This window comes from Rhyacophila brunnea, unplaced genomic scaffold, assembly GCF_057557595.1.
Source record: "Rhyacophila brunnea isolate RB1 unplaced genomic scaffold, BYU_Rbru_1.0 scaffold_12, whole genome shotgun sequence".
NCBI lineage: Eukaryota > Metazoa > Arthropoda > Insecta > Trichoptera > Rhyacophilidae > Rhyacophila > Rhyacophila brunnea.
Genome location: NW_028232774.1, coordinates 122,720 through 144,159, shown reverse-complemented (window position 1 = coordinate 144,159; position 21,440 = coordinate 122,720). Strand labels below are relative to the sequence as shown.

The 21,440-nt window shown below is 35.5% G+C and overlaps 1 protein-coding gene across 3 annotated transcripts in view; it reads left to right on the top strand.

Annotated features, from left to right (window-relative positions):
- pod1 (coronin) overlaps positions 1-21,440 on the top strand; it is a 47,855-nt gene continuing 26,415 nt past the window's right edge. The window contains exons 1-12 of one of the 3 annotated variants that reach the window (XM_085960584.1): positions 1-163; positions 5,623-6,058; positions 6,943-7,129; positions 8,026-8,229; positions 10,522-10,743; positions 11,168-11,295; positions 11,921-12,070; positions 15,372-16,052; positions 16,874-17,069; positions 17,268-17,378; positions 20,636-20,756; positions 21,154-21,378. In XM_085960584.1, coding sequence (XP_085816710.1) covers positions 5,750-6,058; positions 6,943-7,129; positions 8,026-8,229; positions 10,522-10,743; positions 11,168-11,295; positions 11,921-12,070; positions 15,372-16,052; positions 16,874-17,069; positions 17,268-17,378; positions 20,636-20,756; positions 21,154-21,378 — 2,534 coding nt within the window. In that variant the 5' untranslated portion in view covers positions 1-163; positions 5,623-5,749. Of the gene's footprint in view, positions 175-5,622; positions 6,059-6,942; positions 7,130-8,025; positions 8,230-10,521; positions 10,744-11,167; positions 11,296-11,920; positions 12,071-15,371; positions 16,053-16,873; positions 17,070-17,267; positions 17,379-20,635; positions 20,757-21,153; positions 21,379-21,440 lie in introns of all 3 variants that reach the window. The other 2 variants (XM_085960582.1, XM_085960583.1) reach the window with 2 other exon arrangements.

The following is a 21,440-nucleotide window of genomic DNA, read 5'->3' as shown; positions in this document are numbered from 1 at the left end:
GTTTTGACAAATGGCCGTCACAACAGTGGGCGTGATTTGATTTTGTCTGCAATTTAAATGCAAAATAGCGACAGTTTTATGCGGTGCGAATGTTGTTTTCGACTGATTTAATTGCCCACGAATGAGAATCTACCCGCGGCGGCAGGTTATCGTCGGCTCGAAGGTGTAATTACAGTAATTTCATTGTTATTATTAATTCCAACCTTTGCAGGGCGAATTGGCACAAAATGTTTTTACTCGAATAATTGAATAGTTAAACTCTTCACTTGATATAATTGCCATAAATTATCATATCTAACGCAAATGCTTCGCCGAAATCCTATGTTATTTTGTATATTTCGCTTTGTCACTTGAACGGAAAAATCTTATTTTTTTTTATTTGAATAATCAATACGCTCTGTTTTCTGTATTTAAATTTCATTTCATTATTAAATTCGTAATATTCAAATAAGCGCAGCGATAAATTCCTTCGTCGTCAATATCGCAGTGTGCGTTCGTTTAATTCAGTTTATTTAAATTAAATGTCCGGAGATGGAATAATTGGTATTTCCTATGATTTTCATTTTCAGCAATTTGTCACTCGAGCTTTAAATTACTTAACTTATAATTGAATGCAGTTATGTAAATCGGGTGAATTGGATTACAGATTTGTGATGTCATACGTGTGTACGAGATTGTAAAAACATTTACTTATAAATACCTACTTAGGTAGCGATGAAAGTGATCTAACATTTGAAAGTAGTCTGACATTACATTCCATAAAAACGGTCTTCTTTTTCTTTTACATTACTTACTTATTTCATTGTCAGCTATAATTTAATCTATATTCAGTAGGTACCTCCTTGCTACGTACTGTTCTTGTATCATGGTTTTTTTTGTGTAAATACCTACAGTATAGGTACTTTCCTACTTAAAATAATAATTTCAATCAACATTTTATTATCATAGTTAAAATAGCTACCGAATACTAATACAGCTATGGGAGTGGACAAAACACCATTCGTTAGTGTTATCTGCATTTTACTTCATGAATCATAATTATTTATGGTTAAAAAAAATACATACTCAATATCGCTGTGTGGAGATAAAAACTTGTAACCTAACAGAAACAATTCAATTCATTCTATTCCTAATCACTAATCAGTGTTCTGTGTATGAAATTGGAATTAATTTAATTCGGTCTGTCTTTATTATAAATATGAAAATCAAAATGATCCATGTTCATTATCAGCAGTGTTCCTAATAATTTAAAACATACAAATTTCACCATCACTATAGACAAGTAAGTGCATAATTATTTAATTACATACAAACAATAATTGGGTACAGTTCGGTTATCAGGAATACAGCGGCAAACACATTTTGAAAATACCCGATATACTGGATTATTTGTTAGGTTAACCTAACCAAACCTAAATTAACAAATAATCCAGTATATCAGGTATTTTCAAAATATGTTTTCCGCTGTATTCCTCATAACCGAACTGTACCAATAATTGTTATAGGTAGTGAAACGGACATTGTTGGAGTTCAATACAGAACCGGTGGCTCGACTGCAGAACTATGAATAATTATAGTGATCAAGGGGAACTGTTTTGTTCTCTGGCGTCCTTTAAAACGAGATGCTCTGAATCTATATAAGTACTGTACACAGAAATTGTAAACTGTAGGCTTTAATCATTTATTGTTACTTTATTGGTCTACCTGTTTTTTTGAGACTCGTATAGTTTCAATGCCACCCTTCTGTGCGTCTATTCAATACACAAGGCGGCTATCGACAGTCATCATCAGGGGCACGACAACCCAGTGTGGGTCTTGGCCTCCTCCAACAGCTCCTTCCACCTGTCCCTATCCAGTGTGGCTGCTTTCCAATTCGGTACCCCTAGAATACGGCAGTCACTGGCAGCTCCATCCAACCAGCTAATCTTTGGCCTGCCTCTTCTACGCCCTATTGGATTGCTGGACATCACTCTCTTTGCCAATTCACTGTCATTCATAAGGTGCACATGACCTAGCCATCGTAGTATCCCAATCTTAATTGATTGAACTGCGCTGCAATCTTCGTACAGCCCGTAGAGCTCGGCATTATATCTCCTCCTCCAATTGGTGCCGTCCCTGATCGGTCCATATATACGGTGGAGAATTTTTCTTTCAAAAATGTTCAGGGCTCGTTCATTTCGCAGAGTTAATGTCCAGGTTTCCGATGCGTAGGTGAGCACTGGCTTTACAAGTGTCTTGTAAAGAGTGCTTTTAGTTCGCCGAGACAGTATGCTGGACTTAAAATGTCTTAAAAGGCCAAAGTAGCATTTATTCGCACACATGATTCTCTTGTTGATTTCTTCCGTAATATTATGTCGAGTTACAAGAGAACCAAGGTATATGAAACTGTCGACCGTATCAAACTTGTATGCACCGATATCTGACTTTGGTGCACCTTCTCGTGGTGTGACATAGACAGGCATGTATTTAGTTTTTGCCTCGTTTAATTGTAAGCCCATTCTTTTGGCAGAGGCTTCTAGTGCTGTGAATGCCTTTTTCAGCGCCAATTCTGATATGGCAATGATGTCGATATCATCGGCATACGCCAGCAGCTGCACAGGCTTAGTAAATATCGTGCCGCTGCCACGGGTATCAATATTTGCATCCCGTATCGCCTTTTCTAGCGCAATATTGAAAAGAAGGCATGCCAGAGCGTCACCTTGCCTGGTTCAGTTCAGTTCAGTGAAATAAATGGCTCGGACATTTCCGCTTGAAGCTTCACCCGGCATTGTACTGGTGTCATTGTCATCTCTACAAGTTTAATTATTTTCGTCAGAATTTCAAATTCTCACATTGCTTCGTATAATCGGTTTAAATTAATGCTACGGACAGTAGTTTATCATATTTATGTATTGAGGTATTACAATTATTACAATAAGTTAGCCGTCAAAACTGTCATATCTCGCTCTAAAAGTTAACACAGCCAAGAGAGAGGCTGTATATAGCACTTTTTGACAGCTTAGACCAGGAGGAGGGGGCAAACTGCGGGCCGCATATGGCCCGTCGGGTATTTTTTTGCGGCCCGCCGTCATTAATTGTACTTCTGATTACAAATAACTTTTTTATAATTTTTAAAAAAAATATTGACAATAGATCAAAATTTGAAGAATTTGTTGTTTCGTAAATGTATTATCTCAGTACGTCTTCCTTGCGTCTCGTCTCACACTATGTAACCACTATTTTCTACGTTGAACATCGATTTCAATAGATATTGATAGTGTGCCGACAGAGCTACAACTTGAGATTATTGATCTGCAGTGTGACACTGATTTAAGAGAATTGCATCGTCGTGAAGAAATCTCCAAATTTTACAATGCCCTTAATTCAGACAAATTCGATCAACTTAAAGATTATGCAAGAAAAATGTTCATTATTTTTGGATCAACCTATATATGTGAACAAACATTTTCGATCATGAACCTCAATAAAAAAATTTTACGATCAAATATCTCCGATGCCCATTTACAAGCAGTTTTGAGACTATCAACTACAAAATTAACACCTGAATGTTCAAAAATGTACAACAGTTTCATTCTTCTCATTATTTTTTTTGTAATGTTTATTTTTCGTGATAATAAATAGTATATATCTAAAAATAGTATTTTACTTGCGGCCCGCTGCTCATTTTGAATTCTTGAATATGGCCCTCCATCCAAAAAGTTTGCCCCCCCCTGGTTTAGACGGTTAACTTAACAATTAACCGCCTCAATATATAAATTACCATCGATAGCCGCCTTGTGTAGAATAGACCCACTGGGGTGGTAAACTTATTTCCTTTTGGGAGCTACCTACCAAACATTCATAGTGTGGTACGTATGCCGACAAGGATAATCTTATGTATTTTCAGTGTGGGAATCAGTATGGAACCATGATGTCATTCATTTTAAATATTCTAATGGATTCAAGCTCTGTACTATTCCATTTAAGTATTTCATTAGAATCTAAATTCAAATTCCATCAAGTACCTTCAGTCGATAGTATTAATTTTAAATATGATTATTTCAAATTGCTCATTTTAATTGGTTGTGTTTTAAAATGCCCAAAACAAAGGAATATGCGCGTTGAGAAATTTATTATAAACAGATTTCATGCTTCCTCAACTTAAATATCAGACTATTAAGTCAAATGCATGCACAGCATCTGACGGCATGATTTAGAGAGAATCAGAGGGAATCAACAGTACTTAGGCCTGACCGGCCTTAGGCCACACCTACTAAACTTGACATGGATGTGATATCTCTGTAGAGAGACCTCTTAGTGAACGTGATTATCATCATCAGGACTTCAACAATCCGGGGTGGGTCCTGGCTTCCTCAAACAACTCTGTTCACCTCTCCCTGTCCATAGTGGCCACTTTCCACTTTGATACCGTAAGTATAATATGGCAACACAAAGATAGACCCTCCAAACCAATGCGCTCCGCACCACACCCAATTTTAATCGGGTGTATCTCAAGACCCTATGAAGCATTTCGGCCTGCCTCTTCTGCATTATATTGTATTTCTCAATATTACCCACTTTATCGGTTCATAATAGTTCATACTGGGCACATAACCTAGACAGCGCAGTGTCCCAATCTTGATTGATTTACGGTGCAATTTTCGTACAGACGAGAGTTAAGCATTGTATTTTCTCTAAATGCTGTTGTCCCTCATTGGCCCATAAAAATGGTGGAAAATTTTTCCATTCAATAATATTGAAAGGTTTGTCATTTTTCAAAGTTAAGGTCCAAATTTCCAAGGCATAGGTGAACATAGGCTTTACAAATGGCTTGTGAAATATTATGCTTTTAGTTTGGACTTGCAACCTTGAACCAGCATTCGTTTGCTGACATGATTCCCTTGTAAATTTCCTCTGTGATACTGCCGGTGTTTTGTAAAAAGGGCGAATCAACCATTTTGGCGAAATCAAGATTTTAATGAAAAAACAATATGTACTTCACTAGCTTTATTGTGTAGAAACGGCGAATTTGTATCTCCACAGGAAAGTACTTAAAAAGGATAATAGTCAGGGCGAATAACCACCAGTGTTACGAATAAAAAGCGAATGTGAGATATGAGGCTTTTTAAAATATTATATTATAAAGACAGTATTCTTTCTAAGCTTTATTATAAACTTGTTAGACATTTATAATCATCCACAGGTAAATAAATAAATAAATGTGAAAAGTTAAAAATCCTCCCGTAAAATAGCATTTTGGTTAATTCGCCCTTTTTACAAAACACTTACGATATCATTGTGTCAATTCACGAGAGACCCAATGTAGACCAAACTACCGACTCTATCAAACTTGTACAGAACAAAGTCTAATTTAGATGTCGTGGTGTGACAAAATCTGGCATATATTTAGTTTTAGCTTCGTTTATCTGTAGGTCATTCTTTTAGCCGAGGCTTACGTGCTATCAATGTCCTTTTTCAGTGCCGATTCTGAGAGCAATGATATCAGTATAATATGTATATATTTATTAAATATTTTGCCACCGTGCATCGATATCTGCATCCGGGACCGCCTTTTCTATTACAATATAAAATATCAGGTTTTATTCTTCACTTCTCTATCTATTGCTTTTAAAATACCTCCAGGCATCACAATCTGCAGAGAGTGTTGGGCGTCACATGTGAATAGAAATTCAGCAGCCACGGAGAGAAAAAAGAAAAAGTCGAGGATCAGATTGCGGTAAAGAGGGAAGAACTCCCGCCGTTAACCAAAATGACGTGGCGCTTTAAAGCATCCAAATACAAAAATGCCGCCCCAATCGTACCCAAGCCGGAAGCGTGCATCCGAGACATATGCGTGGGCTCCTATCAGACATATGGCAACAACATTTGCGCGTCGGCGTCGGTCATGGCATTCAACTGGGAGCACGTGGGGTCCAGTCTGGCAGTGCTGCCACTCGAAGACTGTGGGAGGAAGAGCAAGACAATGCCTCTGCTGCATGCGCACACTGATACCATTACTGATATGGAATTCTCTCCGTTTCATGATGGATTGCTGGCGACCGGATCTCAGGATTGTCTGGTAAAAGAATTTACAAATTTCTTCCATAGGAAATGATCTTAATCGATAGTTTTTATGGCTTTTATTTTTATACAAATTTTAATACTCTGGTATCAAAAACTCATGATTAATCCTTTCAATATGTGCCAATTATTTTATAATTTATTTATAAATTGTCTCCACCCTAGCTTTTTTTTAGATTAGTATTGATTAATTTATTTAAAAACACTGAAAAAAATGTATTCTTTAACACATTTGCGGACACGTCATGTTGGTTAATAAATGTTACTGATAATAATATGACACATTGAAATTATGGTATTGAAAATGATTTACTTATTTTTTTTTTAACCTTTTGATTTAGATATTATATAGAAATGAGTTAAATCTTATAATATGACACTATCTAATGGAAATATGTTTGCATTGTGACATAAGTAGACAGGGAACATATTGTTTTAATCCAAAATACGACTTCTATAAATAAAGTGTCATTTTCCATTCTACAGTACAGGACGTCAACGGACGTTCTGTCATATCACATTTCACAGAATACTATGTTTATAGACGTGTCCGCAAACGTGTTAATAAATATAAATTTATATTTATATGTATGCCCGAACTACGGACCTTAATTCAGTGAAAGATGGGCGATATGATAGCGGATTGCAGTCAATGCCTCGGTCTAAGAAAATATTTGCCTGCCTCTTGCTGGCGCATCATACTCTTAAGATTAATATCAGCGGTCATCTCTATGTGAAATCTCTACAAATGAACATGGAATGGAAAAACATTCACAGCTGATTTAATCACCAGTTTTAGTTACTTCATTGTCAGCACCACTTACATATACCTATATAGGCTTGATACATAAACGTTTTTCTTGAACATTTTTGAATTTACAGGTGAAAATCTGGAACATTCCACCCAACGGGTTGTCAGAGTCCATGACAAATGCAGAGTGCAGCCTGTCACAGCGCCAGAGGAGGGTCGAGACGGTGGGCTTCAACCCCTCGGCCGATGGTCTCCTCCATGTCACCTCTGCCACCGTTCTCTCCCTCTGGGATCTTATCACGCAGCAAGAGACATTCTGTAAGTTTACACAATAATAATACTCCACCACATGTCAAAAAAGCATTAATACTTATTGTCACTTCCAAAAGCAGTCTAATACCTTTATTCAGTTCTTTTTTCCTCATATAATAATACATCACCAAATTTACTCCAAACCATTAGATGACTCAGTTCATCGATGGACATAGTGATTTATCCTCTATGTTTTGACAGCTTGATTCTGTGATGAATTGCTGGATTCTGATCATGCTCTTTGGAACTGTTACCGTATTATATTAGTTCTCTAATTCGAATAATCTAATATTGTTTTGACGAGGAAATTTCTCAGCTTTCAATAAATTTGCATTGTTGTAAAATGAACAGATGGTTCAAGAACGAGAACCAAAATAGATTAAATAACCTGGAAATACTCCTGAAACACCCCCAGCACAAGTTTGAAGGACGACTAACATTTGTTATTCTACACTAGCCAAATATCAACTACTCTGGATCTGTTTGCTTATTGCTGGCTATGATAATAGTACAGAACAGAAAAATTCTTTAAAACTTGATAGATTATATTTTTAACATGCGTTATCATATTCGGAGAAAATAATATAACACAAAAAATACACAGTCTAGAGCATAGGTCGGTAACATGATGTTTCTTTCCAGCTCAGTGGATTTCATTATAAGCCTCTTAAATTTTGTAAATTATAACTATGTAAAACTATTTTTTTTAGCTTTTAAGTGGTCAAAGAAAATATATATAGCTATATTGTTATGTGCCCCTGATGATTTTCAAATTTATATTGCGCCCTCCATTGCAAAAAGTTTGCAGACCTCTACTCTCCATAAATTATACGTATTGTAATTCATAGAAAAGATGGTAGTGATTTTTCAGACATTTTCTAATAAATTTGTTTTGCTACTAGGCAACAATGATCACGGTGACGTAATCCAATCCGCATCGTGGCGCAGAGACGGTCGAATCATGGCCACCTCCGCTAAGGACAAGAAAGTTCGCATCATCGACCCTCGAGCGTCTACTCCGCTAGTTTCTTCAGCACCAAGTCACCAGAGCATCAAAGACAGCCGAGTGGTTTGGCTGGGAGACCAGAACAGGATTCTCACTACAGGTAATGCCAAAATTTCAATAGAAATTCGTATTTTTTCTTTAGATTCTATGAAGCCACAGTTCAACATCCTTGTGTTAAGTTTAAGATTAGTCCTGTTACCTGTTAAGTTAAAAAATATATAATATAGTCAATGCAATACAGTAAAACCTCGTTAATACAAATTCCATGGGGCCGAAAATTGAAAAAAAATTCGAATTACGGAAATATGAAAAGTATGGGGGGGAAATATAAAAATTTAGATTTTTTTTTTTTTGATTTTCATTTATTTCGTTTCCGATCATAGATGTGCCTACGAAATTTCCGATAAAATTCTTTCAAATTAAAATCTGTGTATATACCATGTGTCATTAATCCATAAATTGAAGTTACCAAGTAGCTAAAATTATAGAAAAATAAGAAATATTTTTTATTTTTCCAATTTGTCAACACAATTATTATTGTTTGGCATTGGTTCTCTAGGAAAACTATGTGAAAATCCAATAAACAATCAACAATTAAATACCTACAGCCCTGAAATATGTGAGTTATTGTTTTTCCTTTGAGTGGAGTGCCTCTGATGATATACTGCTGCGTGTGTCGATGTCAGGATTCTTTTTATTACCTTCATAAAATACTAATTTTTGATGTTTTAAGAAATGTCTCACAATTTTCAGTGATTGGCTCATGAACATGAAATAGTGTACTTTGTACTTTATTACGATTATTGAATATTTTTATATACCAGGACTCTGAAATCATTTTGAATTACGAAATTCGAATTAAAAGTAGGGTTTTATATGAAAATAATGTTCAAGGGACTTTTTTTTCGAATTATCAGTGTTCTTACTAACAAGGTTTTACTGTATTAGGAACATATAATGTGAACTCGATTTTTTCCTGTTTTTAGTTTGATTTAATTGACGCATTGAATTCAAATCAATCTATTTTTTAACATATTGTGGACATTACAAATTGTAAGTTTAATACGTTCAGAACATGACATGAAACATTATTATAAATAAAAGTAGTAAAAACGTTAAAAATGAAAATATAAAAAGAGAACATAATTTAAACATACAAAAGCAGTGAAAATACAATTATACATCTGTAGAAGTTCAAAGAAGTACACTGAGTTTGCTAAGGAGACCATATTTTAAGAATTTATAAAATAGCGTCCGTCTAAACTCACTCTCACGCAAGTGGAATATATCAGCACCCGAAACAATTTGGTTGAACATAGTTATCGCCATCCCAATTGGCATTACCAGTGGCAGGTTAGTTCTGCACCATGGGAGAATAAACAACTGATGCTCTCTATTTCTAAGATAGTTTTCAGGGACACACAGGTCAACACTGCCCAAAAAGGCAAAGTTCTCATTTATACCTCATATAAGTCGAAAAAAATACTTAGCTAAATGAAGATCTCTTCTAAATTGCAGACTGCAGTATGTAGGCATACCTAAAAGCATTGAAAATGGTAGCTATAAACTTTTATTAGATATCACAAACTGATTTTTAAAATATTTAGTTATGAGGTTATTTGTACTTGTTACACAAAATATAAATATAGACCTAAGACCGTATTCATCCTGTCGGACATTACCAATTGATAATATCCGTGAGGACCAAACATGTTGAAAAACTACTATAGAGATGGACCCGAAATGTATGAAATCGAAGCAAGAAAAGGACCACTGGTCTACTGATTAAATTAGCTAGAAGTGACTTCGCATTGCAGGTTTATTTGCAGATAACTTCACACTTATAACATTTTGCCAATTTGCAGGTTGTTTAAAAAGACAATCCATCATGATGAGTAGATTAGCAGCCAGTAATACTACACTTCAGTATCATTATTTTGTTGAAAAATTATATAAAATATGTGTAAAACTGATTTTATAACTGCACTCGCAAGTAATAAATCACCGTCATATTGCGTGAATAAGAAAATCGGAATGGCAACTGAGCGATGTTCACATTTGTGAAGTTTACCAACTTAACCATGCACCACTTGCTAAATAATTTCCACTTGCTAAATAATTTCAAATGTTATAAAAGAATTAACATAATTATAAAGCTTCTAATTATAGTCTAAATTCTTCAATTAGGACAGTTTATCGGAGTATATGTTACCACATTTTGCTTCAATGCATAATCATTTAATCAAACTTCAGTGATATCTCACAGATAAGGCAGAATGTCAATGCATTGATAAAATATCCAGAAAGATAATCTTTCCGAATTGCAATGGTGGTTATTCCACTTTTTTGGTGTCTTTTGACCAATTTTTGATGATGTAAATGTTTCCACCAGGTTTTGACTCGGCCCGTCTACGGCAGGTTATAATCCGAGACGTGCGCAACCTTTCTACCCCTGAAAAAACTTTAGAATTGGATTGCTCCACTGGCGTTCTGATGCCTCTTTACGACCCTGACACCTGCATGCTTTTCCTCGCTGGGAAGGGGGACACCACCATTGCGTACATGGAAATCGCCGACAGAGATCCCTACCTCATCGAGGGTCTCAGACACTCAGGTATGTGCATAAAATATAAAAATCATATCCTTACATATTTTATCAAATAATAATTAAAAACAATTAACCATTTTCTAATAATTTTACATAGAACTTGTTGGCAATCGATTTCTTATAAGAAATAACATTTTATATTATTAATATTATATTTATCGTAAACCACAACCGGTTTAATTTCATGACATTATCTACATATCTGTTTTGTTGTACTGATAAAAACATAATGAATTGGTCTGATTGTCATCGATTATCAATAGACCAATTTATTATTTTGAAAATAATATAAACTGATTTTGGTTTAGTGGAAATGTACTATATATGTATAAATAAAAGTAAAGAAACTTAATAAAAGTTTTTCCAAATAAAACTATCGTAATTTTTTGATAAAAATGTATGTTTAATTAATGGCATGTGAATTTGTCAGGTGAACAAACCAAAGGAGCGTGCTTAGTCCCAAAGAGAGCCCTCAAAGTGATGGAAGGAGAAGTGAACAGAGTACTTCAGCTGACCTCCAGCATGGTTGTCCCCATCATGTATCAAGTCCCCAGAAAGGTACCAAATTCTATGTCAAATATTAGTTTTATGTCAGGACTTAGAGCCGAGCCACACCGGGCGACTCTGGTCTCGAGACCAGTCGCGCCACTGGTCTCTTCGGGCGATTTACTCGGGCGACTTGCCGGCGACCAGAGAGGCAGCAATAATAATAATGAATGTATACGCAATTATGCAAAAAATGCGGCGTGGCTGCCGGCGACTGGTCGCCTAGTGTGGCAGCGCTCAATACATAGCTATATGTTTTCATACATCGCTACCGATCGCCCGACCAGAGAGACCGGGAGACCAGACCGAGCGCACAAACGAGATTTTACTGATCGCGCGACTTTATTGCTTGCGCGATTACTGGGCAACCAGGTGTGGCATGGTCCATATAACTGCATGCATCGGTCTGGTCTCGGCGACTGGTCTCGAGACCAGAGTCGCCCGGTGTGGCTCGGCACTTAAGGTAAATGCTCTGCCCAATAAGGGTATCTAGTGGCAGAATATGAAGCATGAATATTTAATATAATGTTATTATTATATTTATCATTACAATGTATTTAGTTTAATAGTGTTATTATTGACAACACATAAAATTTCTTATTGAGGTTTTACAGTTTTTTTTTGTATTTAATTCCAGACATACAGAGACTTCCATGCTGACCTCTATCCTAATACCCCCGGATTTGTGACCCATACCAACTCCACCATGTGGCTGAAAGGTGTCGACCATCCTGTACCAAAAGTATCTCTGGACCCCGCCAAGAGAGGTCCACAGAGCTCCGAAAAGGTATTGTTTTGTATATTTTACTTTTTGCATGATTGGATTTCATGTGTTTCATGTTTCATTGTTGAGTTTGTTAATTTATGTGTAGTTGACAGCCGGTTCTATGAAAATTAATGTGGGTATATAGTTATATACACTATACAGCATGCTGGACATAATCTGGTTCACAAAATAAGCTGAACATTATGTTAGTTGTTAGCTGGTTAGCTGTTAGCCAACAAATCAAAACATATCTGTGTATAAGAAAACAGTCAATCTTACTTTTCATTGTTGCAAACAATTCCACAATATTAATATATTGCAACAAAATCGTATTTCGAGTGGTTTTAAAGGTAGAAATAACATATTCAGTAGATGATTTTTAACCAGAGAACATATTTAAACCCATGATTTATTTTAAAAATACATTTCGACATTCCAAAATGCGGTGGTTATTAAAGGAATATAATAAAATTTTTCAAAAACTGTTGTGGCGTGTTTGGGACTTGTTATCTGTATACATTACCATCACGTCATGTGCCGAGATAGAGATCGAAACGTTGAGAAAGAGATAGTGATTCATACTGGTTAAAATTAGGCAACATAAACTATTGTCATGTATAACAATAATAATATCTTATCGATTTATAACTCGAAAACTACTGAACCAATATTGATGAAACTTGCACAGATTATAGAATTCAATATAGTCAGTATTAGCTTAGTAAAGTTTCATCAGAATATCTCAAAGTTAGGATAACAAGTATCAAAATAACGCGTTTGCAACAATTCATCACTAGTAAATAAAGTGATCAGGCAACATCCTGTGGAGGTAGACAGGCCATGAACTGCAAAGGGGCGACAAATGAAAGAACGTATATGAATAATGACTGCAGATTTCGTGGAAATAGGTATTTTTGCCTGCGACGCTAACATGTTTTGCATTCTATAAACTTCTAAAAAAAATTATATTTTTATTGGATTTGTCCATTTAAGGTAGATTAATTGTCCATTTAAGATAGATAAATGAATTTTCTTTAAAATTTAAATCAAAATTGAAGGAGCGGCATTCTAAGTCTGAATAAGGGCGGCAGTTGGTCGAAGGATGTCACTGGCAGCAGTGGAATGCTGAAGTGAGGTGCGGGTAGAGGGACGTGTGCGCCGCCATTGTTGCCACACACTATTGTTGGAGCTAATCATAAAATTGAATGACAAATAAGTGAAGTGGTCAGATGGCAACAGTGGAACAGTGAGATGCAAGGGGTAATGGGGCATTATCGAACCATTGTATATTTGAAAAAATTCTATATCTTCATTCTGTATATCATGCGGACAAAGTCAGCGGCAACCGCCAGTTATGAATACATAAGAATATTAATAAACCGGAAACAGTATGATTCGGCACAGCCATAGGTTATGAAACAGAATATCAGCTTTATTTGATCAGACACAATAAAAGAGTGGTCCAGATGACACAGTGTAGTACCGTAAAACCCCCTAACTTGGCCCGGTTTTTTAACAGAAAGTCGTTTTGCCACCACAATATCCACCAATATGAAGTCTTATAGACCTTATGTAATACACAATGATAGTGTTAATTATTATTTATATTGAAGTAACACCCTTTTCATACTAAATAATACAATAAATCACTATTTTTTATATAGACAAAGTTACGGCACGATTCCTTAACTTTGCCTAATGTGTTTTAGTAGGTCCATTAAAAAATTATGGTCTATGGATACTCACGAAATCTATTATAAATGACATTAAGCAAATTCAGGTCTTAGCTAGAGACAATTTGAAATATTTTAAAGAAATATCTACGTTGGCGAAGATAGGAATCACTTCAATGACTGTTTTATACAACCTACCAATTTACGCTAGGGCTGCCAAAACCCAAAGCATTATAGTATCATTTTTATGTATTGATTTACATAGTAAATTTTTAACAAAGGAAATATGAGAAAAATTGTTAACTGGTGATTCAAAGTGATGAATAGTTTTTAGTCTAAAAACCATAAAAATAAAAAAAAACACATTTATTTCAAGAAAATCATTTTTTTGTGACAACCCTAAAGCCAGGGGAAGTGTAGGAACAAGTAATTGACAAAACATAGCCTGACATTGCATACTCAAATAATTGATGTTTTATTATAAATATCGGAAATCGCACGTTACATTTGGCAAGCAGACTATATCACTATATTATATTAAAAATATGAAGAACCTACCTCTACAAGATTCGTAGAAATCAGCAAAAGTTCAGAGGTATTCCGAAAAAATCTCTTCAAACCGGACTCGAAAAAACGGTACTAACACAAACACGGCGAAAATAATGGCGGTTTGAAAATTTTGTGGTGACAGGACGAATATTATCCTTAAAATCGCCTTAGTGGCTTAAAGTGGTGCGATAGTAAAAACATGAGTTTTTAGTGTTTAATTGATTTAGGTGAAGTTAGGGACACTTGGCGAAGTTAGGGGGTTTTACGGTATGTAGAGGTGCATACTGGGCATAACGCCGATAAAAACAATAATTGGATATGGCAACAGACAAAGGCGTGGGCAAGACACATAGCTTGAAGAAGTCATCTACTTAATCGAATATAGTCATCTAGAGCCATGTTTTACTGGCCACTAAATAAATAGTCTTAGATATATAATATGATATATTATATATTGTGATTATATTAAATAGCATGTGTAGTACTTTGGTATCTTATCACGTTTTGTCTTTCTTTTTCATGCAATTGATGTAAATCCCTTTCAGTTCTGGTGTTTTTTTTGTGTTTTCCGTGCTTAGTGTTGATTACTTTACTAGCCGTGGTTCTGTTTGTTGTTTGTTCTGTCTTTGCACATCGGTGTTGTTTCCTACTTCGGAAAGGAGGTAAGTGTTTGGTTTCTTATTATTTTATGTGTTATATATATTTTATGTTCAATTTTTCACTTTAAGTTTCATTAATTCTTTTGCACCACAAAATGGAATTTATACATTGAAGAGGTTTTTCATCCATCATGGGTTTACTATTAATTTATGGTATTCTAATCTATTTGGGTTATTACAAAAATCATGGTTTATGTTTGCAAGACTTCATGTTCGTGTAAATTATTTCATCATCAATGGTGTTGGTGTTTATGAAAAAAGGGTAAAACAACATTAAAGAAAAGAAGTGGGCACACGGGAAAAATTGAAATGATGACTTTAGACAAAGTAATATGTACTTACATCCATTTTTACATTGGGCCTTTTCATATTATATTATGCAATATCTACAGTGTATTTATAAATGCTAGTGTCATTGAAGAGAGTATTTTTTTTCATCAGGTACACCGCGGTCCTTTAGCTCAATACGTGAAGCAACTGGAGGCCATGGTCGATCCGACTCCCAAATCTTCAAAACCAATCAACTCTCCCCCGACGGCACTCATCAAACCTCAGCCCAAAGTCCAACCGCCCGTCGAACAGCCCGATATTGTCAAAGACAGCGAGCAAGCCTCCAGAATTGATTTCGTTAACGTCAAAGACTTGATCAAGGGAATGGAGAAACCGAAACCGGACGAAAAGTGCTCTAAACGCATCGAGAATCAAGATAAGAATCATATCAATCAGCTGCCTACCATTGAGAAGAAGCAACCGCCTATTGTGAACGAAGTCGCTCCGTATGACTGTGAAATCAATGACGGCAACGATATGCCAGAGAGTGATCAGAACAACCTGCCGCAGCCAGAATTCGAAGAGTTGATCACCGTTGCCGAAATAAACAATGAAAATGGCGATGACGATCACAAATCGAATGGAGTCTCAGACGAAGATAAGGTTTATAATATTACCCAAAACGGAAGCAATGGCTCGTCGATTCTTGCGCCTAAACCCATGCCCAGGTCTTCCATTTCGGAGGCAGGGGCTGGCGAAGAGGCCTACAGTAATGTGAACGTGGTTAATGGCGTGCCCAGGCCGGTCGCTCGGCCCAGGACGACCGCTCAGACCAGTGTCAGCGGGTACAAGGTATGAAAGGAACTCGCTTTTAACACTTTGGCTGTTTTGTGTTTATGATTTTTATATAATAATTTACTTTTGTAAATATGCTTGTTTGTAAAATCCTTGAGTTTTGATTACATTTTAAATTTCTTCATTGATATAAACTATAAAGACAGAATATTTTTACTGAATCTAGGCGCTTAACACGGACCTTAAACAGTCGTTTAGTAAATAGTATCATTTTCATAGTTTCTATTTTCCAGTTTTCCATATATTCCAATAATCCGGCACCATCAGGTTTTATATAGTGTCAGATTAGTGAGATTAAACTGTATTAAATTCATTTCACAAGAATTTATGAATTTTCATGTGTGATTAGCTTTTTATTCAGGGATTTTATAAGCATCCGTAGTTGTTCAATAAAATATTTGAGAATATTTTTTGTTTATATTTTTTTCGTTTTTTATTTTTTCCATGTGTCCTGTTTTTTTATATGTGTACTCTATTTAATCAATATTATGCTTCTCTATCTTATCTCATTTTAAGAAGATTACAATACTAAAGTAGAAAAATTACCATCAATTTTCTCCTTCGTCTGGTTTCTGAAACGACTTAAGGTCCTTTTTAAAGTTAATACATTATGACAATTGTGAATTGATAAAATTATCTAATGGATTTAAATTCAAATTCCATCAAGTACCTTTCATATGCCGTTTTTTAATGCATATTTGAATCAACTTAAACAGATTGAACAAATGGTTAAAAAATTAAACTTCTTGAGGAGACGGCATCGAGATGAAGGATAATGTCATGATTACGTATCTAATTGTATTTATGTGGGTTCACAGCCACGCCTCGGTCCGAAGCCTTTCTCCTCATCCCAGAGCAGCGAGGAGTTTTCTTTCGACAAGGTGTTCAGTGTGCCGGCTGCCCCGGGAGGTGTGTCCACAGGCCCAGGAGATCAGATCGACTGTGCCAAGAGTGAAGACATCATCGGCAAGGAGAACATTTCTCCCGTTAAAACAAACGATAGCCCCACTAAAGGTATAAACCGTGTAATACTTCCCTTGAATAGCACCTCACAAATGAACCATATCAAATGATCTAGTGCAGACCCAGGCAGACTTTTGCAGGCATTTCTTATCCACTCAACTAAATCCAAAAGTATTCCATTCCTGTCTTTATTAAGTTAAAATTTAATTGATTTTATTCAAATAAATCCTCGTGATTTTCCTAATTCAGGCATCCTAAACATAGTGAGTACCACACCAAAGGATTCTTCAAACTCTGATAGCTTCGCAAGCGGTGAAAAGTCTTCGCCTACCAGCGACGTGGAAGCTACTCCGAATAAAGGTGATGGTCTTTTATAATGTTACTAATGTCTGATGTTATTTACATAAAAACATGTTGTACTCGGTGTATTTCAATAATAGTTCTCTCAGTAAACAGTGGGTAATACTTCATATAAATTACCTCACCAAATTATTAAAATATCCCTATCATGTCTATAGTGTATTATAATCTAATACAAATGGGAGTAGCTCTCTCCAGCATATCAGCTAATCGCACAGCACGGTCCCCACATCCTGAAGCTGGCCCCTAGGCTTGGGTCTATAGTGGCCCCCTACCTATCCCTAAGGTTAAGGGCACTGTGATTTTCTACACTACTGTTTCCACGGCACCCCAGGGTTAACGGCCCACGTGCTCGTCGTAGGTCAAAATTGAGTTTTCATTGTATTTTCAAACCATGATCCTGGACACTCCTTAAACGTTGTAGATAATCTATTTATATAATTTTGAAGCCTTATTATCCTTTATAGTTATTTTAAACATTTGATGACTGCATAAAGTATTTTTGTTACATAAAATAGTATTCTTTTAAACCTCTCGCACTAATGTTTTAGAATATAGTCATATTTCGGTACATAACTGTGCAGTGGTGTTAAGATTTTTTACGTTTATTACTGTTTAAACGCATTTATGCAACCATTAGTATAATTTATTACGAGATAATTTTTGTAAAATATTCACGATAAAAAAATATATTGATAATCTCTGTGATCCCAAATTTGACAAGAATTAGGCATTTTATTATTCAAAAAATCGGCAAGATTAACACATTTGAAGATGATTCTAAAGATACTTATTATAAGCTATGTCTTTGACCATTCAAGTGTGATAAACATCTTATGAATAATGATTGCTTTATAATAATTATTGACCTAAGAATAAGGTAGTGTTTTTTTGAAATAAGCCATTTCTTTTGTCATTCCCCAGTGGTTAAGCTACAACATACGGCCGTAACCATAAATTGACAAACTATAATTAAAGTAGGGAGTAAAATGATATTAACGCGCGTGTTTGAACATGTACCGTTTAAAAAAAAATAAAAAAAAATTCGGTTAGGTACATGTTCAAACACGCGCGTTAACATAATTTTACTCCCTACTTTAATTATAGTTTGTCAATTTATGGCTACGGCCGTATGTTGTAGCTTAACCACTAGGGAATGACAAAAGAAATGGCGTATTTCAAAAAAACACTACCTTATTCTTAGGTCAATAATTATTATAAAGCAATCATTATTCATAAGATGTTTATCACACTTGAATGGTCAAAGACATAGCTTATAATAAGTATCTTTAGAATCATCTTCAAATGTGTTAATCTTGCCGATTTTTTGAATAATAAAATGCCTAATTCTTGTCAAATTTGGGATCACAGAGATTATCAATATATTTTTTTATCGTGAATATTTTACAAAAATTATCTCGTAATAAATTATACTAATGGTTTCATAAATGCGTTTAAAAATTAATAAATGTAAAAAATCTTAACACCACTGCACAGTTATGTACCGAAATATGACTATATTCTAAAACATTAGAGCGAGAGGTTTAAAACAATCCTATTTTATGTAACAAAAATACTTTATGCAGTCATCAAATATTTAAAATAACTATAAAGGATAATAAGGCTTCAAAATTATATAAATAGATTATCTACAACGTTTAAGGAGTGTCCAGGATCATGGTTTGAAAATACAATAAAAACTCAATTTTGACCTTCGACGAGCATGTCCCCCCTTAAGGGTATTTCTTGTATTTTTAGCAATTTTTAAATAAATCCAGTTGATTTATTGAGTTGTCGGCAATCAGCATATTATGAAGCAGTGATTGCCATGGTAGCCAAGTAACACGGTAATCGTTAACCATGATCTTCGCCGCAGGCAACTTTTTTTACTATTAGAGCAAATTTGTGGTGTTTGTTTTTCTCACTTAACTGATCGACCCGCCACGCCAGGCCCCCAGACTAGAGCCCTGTCAGCCTCCCCCTCCCTTGTGAGGGCCATGTCGCGTGGTGTTTAATTTTTTGTGTGCATGTCACATGTGGTGTAAATAGAAGAAGCGGTGTCAGTCACCGGCATATTTGAACATACCCAACGAGCACGTGTTAGTAGTATAATATTATCTATGTGTTATAAACATACCACATAAGCGTGAAATTCGATGGTTTTGACAAAAAATATGGTGTAGCGATACCAAGTGAGAAAAAACGATGCAAAAAGCTTCATGCATAGAACAGTTAATAAATAGAATACCGATAGGCTATGTTCAATACTCCACATGTTGATGCAGGGTTTTGAATGTGTGAGTGTCCTACGAAAATGAAACACGCATTATGTATGTGCAATGGTGTGTGTAATACATCAATATTAGATGAGCGTAAATGCATAAACCCAGAGCAGTTTTCAGTATTCAACGTGTAACGTATTATTTACACGTGTTTGAATTTATTCCGTATTCTTCGTTACTCGAGATCGGTTACCTGCATCTCCTTAACCGTTAGATATTTCAGTTCCCATTATTTCTGAGCTCCCTGGCTTCATGTAAGAGCAGTCGGAAATAATAAATTTACCTATACTTATACCTATACTACAGTTAAACCTCGTTAGTAAGAACACTGATAATTCGAAATTCGCCGTAATTCGAAATTTTCCCGAAAAAAAAGTCCCTTGAACATTATTTTCATATAAAACCATACCTTTAATTCAAATTTCGTAATTCAAAATGATTTCAGAGTCCTGGCATATAAAAATATTCAATAAATCGTAATAAAGTACACTATTTCATGAGCCAATCGTTAAAAATTGTGACAGACTTTTCTTAAAACATCAAAAATTACTTATTTTATGAAGTTAATAAAAATAATCCTGACATTTTATGACCCATTTCGGTAGGCACATCTATGATCGGAAACGAAATTAATGAAAATCAAAAAAAAAAATTTTCAAAATTTTAATATTTTTCCCCCATACATTTTGTAATTCGAATTTTTTTTCGATTTTCGGTCGCATGGAATTCGTATTAACGTGGTTTTACTGTACCTATACTATAGTAACTAGCAGAGCATGCAGTAAGATTGAAAGTTTCAGTTTTTTGGCAATCTATCCAAGGGCTCTATGCATAGCTACCATGTATACTGACCATCAGGCACTTGAGTAGAGTAGCTAGCATAGCATCCAACCTACTCGCAAAAACATGCTTTTTACTCACATGTGTATCTGTGCCTATAGTGTCAATTTTACAATTCTTAATCTAATTTAACAGATGGAGAATATACAAACGGCAAATCGGATAATAGTGTCGAAGAAGAGGCCAATTCTTCCGATTCAGGATATAAACCAAAGACTCCCAGCACGGCTGAAAGAAGGAAGATGTTCGAAGTCAAGTAAGTCTCTCAATACATTATTCAATATACACATCGACTACTCCCATTGTCGATTAACCTTTTCTATGCCTCACGATATTACTATGGCAGTATCTGACAGGCCGCACATTTTTAACAACACACGTTGAATGTAGAGCGATGCTCTTACTAAAATCGCTGTGATTCCGATAATTTGTGGCTTAGTATTTCATAATAATTCAAACAGATGTCACTATGTCTTTATCTATTTTTTAGATTATGCAAATCAATCAACAGTGGCTAGTAATATGAGTTTGAAGTCGGACGAGATAACTCGCGAAAGAAATTTGTATGTGCGGCCTGTCGATCACGGCCTCATAGAGCGAGAAAACTCGCTGATGGCATAGAATGTTTAAACATGATGTTATCTTTTGTTCAGGACTAACTCGAAAGAGACACCCGACACGTGCGTAGCTGACGATGTGTTCGATGATAGCAAGAACTTTGAACGTTCGGGAAACCAGAGAGCTAGTATTGCGGAAAGGCGTCGTCTCTATGAGAACAGGAGCATGAGCGTGCAAGAGACAGCTTCCACGGGAATGATAGCTGCCAATGCAGCGGCTGCCGTTGCCGAAGTTAATCAGCCTTCCCCCACTCCATTGAGGTTATTCAGCTTTAGTCTATTATTCGTTATAAGTCAACATCGCTATCAATTAACAAATTCAC